Source organism: Arachis ipaensis, chromosome B08, assembly GCF_000816755.2.
Source record: "Arachis ipaensis cultivar K30076 chromosome B08, Araip1.1, whole genome shotgun sequence".
NCBI classification, from domain to species: Eukaryota; Viridiplantae; Streptophyta; class Magnoliopsida; order Fabales; family Fabaceae; genus Arachis; species Arachis ipaensis.
Genome location: NC_029792.2, coordinates 25,232,733 through 25,242,388, shown reverse-complemented (window position 1 = coordinate 25,242,388; position 9,656 = coordinate 25,232,733). Strand labels below are relative to the sequence as shown.

Genomic DNA, 9,656 nt, shown 5'->3' with positions numbered 1-9,656 from the left:
CCAGCAACGACAGCCTGTTCTAGTTTGAGACCTGTTGGTGCATCTTCATCCGTGCCTGTGATTGTACCTCAGGAAATGGCGGTTCTCCCCGTCCTTTGCAGTTGATCTTAACCGTAGTGGTGACGGAGAAGTTGCTATTATTGATAGGGTGCCGGTTTCATTACAACGTGGGGCACCGCATGGTATAGATGATGCATTGCTGGATGATGATGACGTTGATGATGTGGAGCCGGACATCATTGCCGATGATAGCGGTGATGACATAGCAGCGAGTAATCCAGTTGGGGCTGGTAGAGCGTCCAGCTCAGGGACTCAACAGTACCCCCTCCCCCCCCTCCACACTTTTCATCTTTGGACTTGGATGCCATGAGACGGGAGGGAGTTCCTGACGAACCTATTGGATTTGGTACCAGAGATACCAGGGTACCAGAGGTCTATCAGAGTTTCAGGTTGGTCAGCAGTTTAAGGATAAAGTGGAGGCCGTGTTAAGCGTGAAGACATATAGCATCTAACGCGTGGTACAGTACAAAGTGGTGGAGTTCGATTATCGCACGTACCTTGGGAAGTGTACGAAATTTGGTAACGGGTACACATGGTTGATTAGGATCAGTCTCCACCAGCGTAGATGTATTTGGGAGGTAAAACGGTACAATAAACCTCATACTTGTCTGGCCATGTCGATTTCGAGCGATCATAGGAGTCTTGATTATCATGTGATCTCGGCCTTCATACTGCCAATGGTTAGAGCTGATACAGCCGTCTGTATCAAGGTACTGTTGAATGTGAGAGAGGCACATTTCGGGTTTAGGCCAACTTATAGGAGGGTTTGGTTGGCTAAGCAGAAGGTCGTGACACATATTTATAGACATTTGGATGAGTCATATAATGAGTTGCCACGATGGGTCTTAGGTGTGCAGATGACGATGCCTAATAGTGTTGCAGTGTTAAGGACGAGTTCTGTGCAAGTGGGTGGGCAGGTGGACGACTCGCAAGCCTATTTTCACCGAATTTTTTTGACATTCCCACCGCATATTGAGACATTCCGGCATTGCAAGCCGTTGGTCAGTGTCGACGGGACCCACTTGTACGGCAAATACGGGGGTACGTTGCTAGTTGCGATTGCACAAGACGGAAACTCCAACATCCTGCCTATTACATTTGCACTCGTGGAGGGTGAGAATGCTAAGTCCTGGTCATTTTTTCTATCCCACCTCTGCTATCATGTGACTCCACAGCCGGGTATTCTGGTGATATCAGATTGGCACAACGGTATCAAGGTAGCACTTGAGGCTCCCGACGGAGGTTGGCTACCACCTGCTACATACCGTGTATTCTGTATTCGACGTGGCTGCAAATTTTGCCCTAACTTTTAAGGGCAAGGATGCACGGAGGCTTTTGGTGAATGCGGCGTATGCCAAGACTAACGTTGAATTTGATTACTGTTTTGATATTCTACAAACCGAAGACCCTTCCATGTGGGACTGGGCTAACAAGATTGAGTATGCGATGTGGACTCAGCATCGGGATGAGGGTAGGAGATTCGGACAAACGACGATGAATATCTCCGAGTGTGTGAATTCCATACTGAAGTGAGTCAGGAACCTTCCGGTTTGTTCACTGGTGAAGTCCACGTACGAGAGGTTGGTCGAGCTATTTGTTCACAAGGGGAGAGACACAGAGGCCTAGTTGGGAATCAGATAGTAGTTTAGTCAACATTTGGTGAAGGCTATAGAGGCTAATCTGAAGACATCTAGGTGTTTCACAGTGACTTTGTATGACAGAGATAATTCTGAGTTCACTGTCACTGAAACCACGCCTACTGGGTCCTTCTCACTTGGTAGTTATAGAGTGTCACTCAGGGTTTAGACATGTGATTGCGGATATTTTCAGGCACTTCACCGGTTGTCCCAATGAAGGTGCCAAAACTGCAAGCTGTATGGGAACCAACGATCACCACATCTGCCATCCTTCGACATCAAGAAGTCGATGTCTAGTGCGGCTAGGGGTCGAGGTTGTACTCCACCAAACTGCGGTAGCACCCTATTTATCTAGTGCCACTCTATGACAGCAAAATATATCAACGCTATCACAAACCTCCATAACGTCGTATGCCGATGCTCCAATATCTCCGGATGTACAACCTGAACTACGTCATGAGAGCTATACGGCATCCAAATGAACTGTGAATAGAAATAGTTACGAAACGTCATCGTTGATAATACAGCGTTGCTAATCTAAAAGAGATTTTAATTATAAGGAGTGGTTGAAATACTCATATCCCCTGCCTAAAAGAGATCTATCCTGAGCCTCCAACTCGCAACTCGAGGTCCCTTCTCGCTCGCTGTAGAGTTGTGACCTGACCACCTGCAACCCACACCCAGGTTATCACTAAATGAAGCTAACACCAAATAATATATTAGAAAAATTGTGAATAGGATAAAATAATAGCATATAATGAACCTAACACCTAATAGTTGTGACAAATAAAGCATTCGAATATAATAGTACCTCGAGGCCAAAGGCCACCCGAACGTATCATATCCAGTGGGTTTGAATCTAGGAAATCGCCAGAAGATCCATGAGTGAAGCAGCTATAACAGTCCGGCTAACTTCACCACTTGTCTGTTTGCTACGCAGCACATGCACTAGTATAACCATAAGAGAGCAGCTGATCCCCAGTTGTACCCACCCATATCCTCAAGCCTGGCTACGTATGGCAGCCACCTAATGTGAATGCGAGTACTGGACTTATCACCAAATAGCTGATTCTCCAACAACATCATGATATAGGCCCGGGCATACCTCCTAACAGTGGGCTCATCGGCTCCATCAGAAAGCTCTCCGAGTGTCTCCTAGAACCAGCTGCAATTCACTGCAAACTTCTGGATGCAGTTTGCAGGAGTCAATACACCCAGTAGCTCCTCGAACCACGCCCAAGCTTGGCGACCACCCTCGATGTATGTATGAAAATCTATCAGGCAACCACTAACATAATGTCCATCGATCGGCAGCCCTAACTGGTACACCACGTCATGCAGTGTAATCATGTACTCCCCGAACGACATTTGAAATGTGTGTATCTTCGGACGCCATCGCTCCACGAATGCACTAACCAGGGGCTCATCCAACCTAAACCAGCTCTCGTTCAGCCTTGCAAGATGGTATAAACCGGCATATGCAAGTATGGAACGATCCTCTCGTCCAGGCGCATACCCTGCTGTCGTCGCATGCTCGTGATACATCGGTGGGCTGCATAAAGAATATATCAGATTGTCTCTCAGCTCGGAACATATTTATACAACATCATTCCCTAATGCATATCTTAATCCAAATAATACAACTTATACTCTACCAAATAATGTTACGTGTTAAGATAGAAAATAACATCACATATACATCAAACTAGGCCTAATAAAAAAAATATTTTCTTAGACATATTTTCATAAAAATAATATAATATTAACATAAAAAATTTACTTCAATGATTACTATTCATGTTAACAAAAAAAAAAAAAACTTACTCTAAATAAGTTTCACCCTCCATTATCCTTACTACTCATAATTTTCTATTTATTTGTAATCACTATCCAAATTAAAAATTGATCCGTCGAATGTCTACAAACTAATAAACCACTAATATAACCACTCTATCTAACTTAACAACGGTAAATAATGACTACCATTATAACAAACAAAAAGCAAAAATATAAAAACAACACATTAAATCCTATTTTAAAAGAAAAAGTGCACACTAACCTCTTCATTGATGACACCAACTATATGGGCGACTCCATCCAAACAATAAAGTCGGTTCGCGTTATCCCCCATCAGCAGAATATCAACTATCTTTATAACAAACAAAAGACATAAATATAAAAACTACACATTAAATCATATTTTAAAAGGATAAGTGCGCACTAACCTCTTCATTGATGACACCAGTTATGTGGGCGACCCCATCCAACCGATATAGTCGGTTCGGGTTATCCCCCATCAGCTGAATGTGATGTTGAACACTTTGTTGGAGTCGTACGAAAAGAGTTTTCTCTAGGATTTGGTGGGGCAGGGGTTTGGGATTGTAGTTCGAATGAGCTCAATTCGAACTCTATTTATAGAGAAAGGTTTGGTAATTTGAATGAGAGAAATTCGAATTATCATGGACCGTCTAAACCTTGAGTAATTCGAAACAGGCTGTTTCGAATTACTATGTGCAATAAACGGTGGGTTAATTCAAATTTGGCTGATTCGAATTAGTGTGGCTCACGTGTGTAGTTCAAATCGGAATGATTTGAATTACCCTAAAATTCTATGCATGCATAATTCGAATTGATCCAATTCGATTTATGTTAATCACTTGTGATTCGAATTACTCTTGGATTGTGTAATTCGAATGAAGCTCATTCAAATTATATAAAATTGTCTTTTTGATAGATCCTTGTAACGTTTTTTCTTTTGGTAAAATTGTGTAATATCTGTCTCCATTTAATTTATCTATGTGATTTGTCCTAGAAATATTCTAATTAAAATATCTGGCATACCATTTTTTTCTGCTGAAAATTTTCTTTTTGTACACTTCAGATTGACGGGAGACGATACCAAAATTTCCTTTATCCATGCCTAAAAAGAATATGCTTGTTTTTCCGATATTTCTTACTCAACCTTTTCTCACCCGCCCTCATGTATTTCCTTTTTTTCTCCTTTTCTTTTTAAACCACATCACTTTCTGTCGTTACCAAAGTCCAAAGTTGTTTATCTGCCAGAAGTCTCGTGCAAGCAGATAATTTTAACTTTCCCTTTCTCTTCTTGCTCAACACTTGATGAACTTTGAAGTTTTCACCATCAGCTATCATTCAACACTCTCCATTGACTTGATTTAATCATAATATGATTCATCAGGATTATGTTGTGTGCATTTTGCATACATTGTGTGACATTCTATCAACCTGCATGTAATCAAGTCTAAATTACGTTTACATATAATTATAAATGTGAATCCAGTACGGCAGTAATCATCATCTTAGCCAAGAATTTTCACCCCAATAAAAGAAGGGGCATTATTGGCATAGTGGAACTGGACCCCACAAGCACCGTTTTGCCAAAAGATAAAACACCATTTCGTCACCCTCCGGCATTAAACCCTTTTCTCTTCTCTCATTAACACACCACGTAACATAAGCATAACCCTTCAATCTCTCTGCAATATCTTTACAACACCACAAAATAAAGCACAAAGCTCCTTCATTTATCAAACCCCATTATTCACTTCACCCTTATTATCCTTATTTTACCACTCTCTCAAAAAAAAGAAAAATCTTGTTCTGTCATTCCTTGGCCATANTAAAAGAAGAAAATAAGAGAGACAATGGAGACAGAAAGACCCCATAGGAGTAATAGCAATAGTAGCAGCAGCACAAGCGAGCTCTTTGTATGCTTCACTTCAAGGCTATCTTCTTCATCAATGAAGCTCTCTTCCAAGTCACTCCTCAGCCCAAGCAGAACCAGCAGAGACCCTCCTCCTCAGATTTCTCTGTCTTCTTCCCTCAGCAGAAGGCTCAGAAGCAATGGAAGCATCAAAGGAGGTGGCCAAGCTTCTCCAATGTTCCCAGCAACAGCAACTGTGGGAGGGAAGAGAAGAGGGTGTGGGTTTGAGAACCCTGAACCTTCTTCACCTAAAGTCACTTGCATTGGACAAGTGAGAGTGAAGACAAAGAAGCAAGGGAAGAAGATGAGGGTCACAAGGTCAAAGTCAAAGAGAAGAACTACAACAACAAGTGAAGCTAGCTTCAGAAGAACATCAACAGAAGGTGGAGGACAAATAACAAACTCTTCAGATCTCACGAGGCAGAATAGTTCTTCTTCTGCTACATACTTGAAGCAGCAGCATAGGAATAACCAGAAATGGGTTCATCTTCCATTGACCATTTGTGAGGCTCTTAGGGAGTTCAATTGCTTCTTCCCATGTAGGTCTTCTTGCATGAGAGACAAAGGGGACAAAGGGAATCATCATCATGACCATCATCATCATCATCATGGTGGAAGAGAGGGTTCATCATGTGGTGCTGCTTTTGCAAGGTGGCTGCATTTGGCTTTGCAAGAAGGGAAGGAGAGGGAGATTGAGGTGGTGATGGGTGAGGAGGAGAATGAGGTTGAAGATTATGATCATGATGATGATGGTGGTGGTGGTGATTTCGGTGGGAGGAGCCATAGGAGGCACGTGTTTGAGGACATTGACATTGATGTTGTGGAAGGGAAGAAGGAAGAGAAAGAAGAAGAGGAAGAAGAAGAGAAAGGAAGGGTTAGCATTTGTATTCCACCGAAGAACGCTTTATTGCTTATGAGGTGCAGATCTGATCCTGTTAAGATGGCAGCTTTGGCCAACAGGTTCTGGGATTCACCTGTTCACAAAGACCAACATCAACATCAAGATGATGAGGAGGAGGAAGAAGTAGCAGAAGAGGAGGAGGAGAATAATGTTGATGATGATGTAGATAAGCAAGAACGAGAACCTGAACAAGAAGTTGAAATGGAGGAAGGTGAGGAAGTGCTAATGAAAACTGAAGAAGAAAGGATTAGCATTTCTGAAAGAGAAACAGAAGCTGGTTTTGTGAACATTGAAGAACACAACCAAGCATCATCACTTATGGAGCAGCCAGAAGAAGAAGAAGAAGAAGAAGAAGAAGAAGAAGAAGAAGAAGAAGAAGAAGAAGAAGAAGTAGTAGCGGTGCAGGAAAGTTGCGAAATTGAAAGCAGAACAAACGCAGAATTCAGTGAAGAAGCTCGTGAAAGCAATAATCAGCACACCGAAGAAGGAGAAGAAACAGAAACAGAGCAAGTTGAAGTTGAAAACGAAGAAGAAGAAAATCACAATCAAGATGGAAACTTTTCATGCGTTTCAACCCTAGAACCCCATCCAGATCTCGATAAACCGGAAGAAACTAGTCTTCAAGAGGAAAAGAAACAAGAAAACGACGAAAGCTCAGAACTTTATTCCATTGCAGAAACCCTTACAGCTCCGCAACAAAACGACGAAGCAGAACCCAAAACGACAACAATGCCTGAACCATTAACAGATGAAGAAGCTTCAACAGAAGAGGAGCAACAACAGAACGTGGCCGCAGAAACACCGCCGCCGCAACTGCCGGAAGTAACACCTCCGGCGAACGAAGCATCTGAGCCAAACAACGGACTCGGGTCAGAGGAGCGAAAAATCGGGTCAAACGGCGAGGAGAAAGAAGCAGAATTAGAAAGAGAAAAGGAAGAAACGTTACCGGAATGCTTGCTTCTGATGATGTGCGAGCCGAAGCTTTCAATGGAGGTATCGAAGGAGACGTGGGTTTGCAGCACCGATTTCATACGCTGGAGACCGGAGAGACCTGTCGGAAAAAATTCCGGCGCCGGACGGAAGGTCCACGCGGCGGTGGAAGGCAGAAATAGCGTCGATAAGAAAGCAAGCGCTGCGGCTCCGCTGCCGCCAGTACAGCCGGGACGGTCGTCGTGCTCGTTCCCGGCAGCGCCTGGATTGTCGATGGCGGCGATGATTGAACAGAAGTTGGCAGCTGGACCGAAATCCAACGCTGGCTACGAGCCATTTGTGCTCACGCGCTGCAAGTCGGAGCCGATGAGGACGACGGCAAAGCTCGCAGCCGATGCGTGCTTCTGGAAGAAGCCCCACGCACCGCCGCCAACACTCGGAGTTGGAGCACCCGCCGGGGTTGGATTTTGATATACTTTTTCCCTTCAATTTTCTATCTCTTCTAAATTTTACTTGTTAGTTAACAGAATAATTAACTGTTGTGTACTAATGTCATGTGTAGATTAAGAATTAAGATTGTGTTAAAAGCTTTGGTTAGCCGTTGATAAGTTAGTCATAGACTGTTATTTCACTGTTTGGAAATTGGAATTGAATCCTTTGTATAAATTCTATTCTATTTTTGGGATTTTAAGTTTGGAAAATTCTAACTAATTTAATAACTATATATGCCAAATATGGAGAGAGATATTCCATGTAAACTATGTTTCTAATTGTGTTTTAGTTGGTACATAACTACATATTATCAGCTGCCAAATATATGGATTTGAAGAGTAAGGAAGAACATTAAAGGTAGGGGGGCATTTGGTTCTTTGTCTGTTGATTCCCACAGGTTGGGTTAGAATCTTTTTATGGTGGTCAAAATCTCATCCGTCTTATCTTAAATTGGCTGTTGTGTGCTCTCATTCAGAATATGTTGTCATTATCAGAGTTTCTTAAATGTCGCATTGTATTATTTACAACTCATGTTTGTTGCAACATATAATGGTGAACCAGTGTTGGAATTTACCATCTCTTTTGTTAAATAAATGAACTTGTTAGCGCTAAACAAACATAAAGAAGAGTTCTGCATAGAATTTCTTCATTATTATTCTTTTTGGACTGGTTTTTTCAGCTTATTCATACCAACCAAGCGTTGTTGACAAGTAATGCACCTAATCCAACTAGTTTAGAAGACAGTGAATAGCTTTCTTTCAAAGATTAGCCAACCATTAAGTTGATAAAAAAAAATATAGTTTCAATAAAAAAAAAGTTCTATTTTTTTATTGTGTTTGATAAATTTTTAGTAATAAAAATAAAAATATTAAAAAAATAAAAAAATATTTTTTTAAAAATTATACTTTATATTTTTTTTTAAAATATTTTTTATATAATAAATAAACAAAAATATTTTATATTATTATATCTAAACATAATTGATAACTAAAAATATTTTTTTAAAACTTCACTCAAACAAGCCCTTATATATTATGGTGTCTCTTTGATCTTTTTATTTTTTGTTGTCAACATATCCCCTTCCCTATGAAAAGTGTGACACGTGATTTGTTTAATAGTTGATACCTTTAATTTTAGTATAGTGTCAATATATAATAATATACAGCTCAAGTTGAAAGCAACCGCACTACTGTAAACTGTAAAGTGAACATTTTGTTTTGTCTTTCCTTTCAACTCTTTTTCAGTTTCCATTGCAGGGTCTTTTTTTTTTCCACATTATTTTGCCATGGATTTGCAGAATTTCAAAGCGTTAACTCAACTCTCAATAACAGACACTGAGGCATAATCAATTCCCAAGGTGGCAAAACTGTGGTATGATTATATCTAAGCCAAACCTTTTTCTCCATCTCACTATCGTTCACCTCTTTCTCTGCAATAGGCACAAGACAAAGCTAAGCACATTAAAGAAAACCACCATAGATAATTGAATCAAATCATGCTTATTATTTTATTTAAGCAGTTGGACTCTCAGCCTTTTTAGACAGCTTCTCCTTGACCTCACTATGTTCAATGTTTAGGAAATGATTTTCTTGTATTAACCTTTTTTCTTTCTTCTTTCTTTTTTTTTTTTTTTCTTCTTCTTCACTCTCTTTCACTTCAATTTTCTATGAATTAAGATAGAAAAGTAGTAATAAAAAATCACTTTTTAATTTTGACACTGAAAGATAATAATATTTTACAACATTTTTAAAATATGATGTGTTTGATCAGAATGTAAAAGACACAAATCGAACTAACAGATTTGTCATTTAAAATACAAAGTTTATTCTAAATTTTTATATATCTGAATTTTTAAAATTTTTATAATACAAAAATTTAACTCTCAAATTTATATAACTGAATTTTTAAAAAA

The 9,656-nt window shown here is 40.2% G+C and overlaps 2 protein-coding genes across 2 annotated transcripts; both read left to right on the top strand.

Annotated features, from left to right (window-relative positions):
* On the top strand, positions 367–1,593 carry LOC107610793. Its single transcript, XM_016312795.1, has 3 exons — positions 367–449; positions 605–1,328; positions 1,375–1,593. Exons 1-3 carry the CDS (start codon positions 367–369, stop codon positions 1,591–1,593), a joined length of 1,026 nt encoding a protein of 341 aa, XP_016168281.1.
* On the top strand, positions 5,341–8,010 carry LOC107613551 (stress response protein NST1). The gene has a single exon (XM_016315605.1). It carries the CDS (start codon positions 5,363–5,365, stop codon positions 7,721–7,723), a length of 2,361 nt encoding a protein of 786 aa, XP_016171091.1. The 5' UTR covers positions 5,341–5,362; the 3' UTR covers positions 7,724–8,010.

What these genes read in the sequence shown, in the direction of transcription:
- LOC107610793 (XM_016312795.1), top strand. Translation starts at nt 367, where the DNA reads ATGAGACGGGAGGGAGTTCCTGACGAACCTATTGGATTTGGTACCAGA. An exon ending in GAGGTCTATCAGAGTTTCAG is followed by an intron (nt 450 to 604) that starts GTTGGTCAGCAG and finishes ATGGTTGATTAG; the next exon opens with GATCAGTCTCCACCAGCGTA. An exon ending in TACCACCTGCTACATACCGT is followed by an intron (nt 1,329 to 1,374) that starts GTATTCTGTATT and finishes CTAACTTTTAAG; the next exon opens with GGCAAGGATGCACGGAGGCT.
- LOC107613551 (XM_016315605.1), top strand. Translation starts at nt 5,363, where the DNA reads ATGGAGACAGAAAGACCCCATAGGAGTAATAGCAATAGTAGCAGCAGC.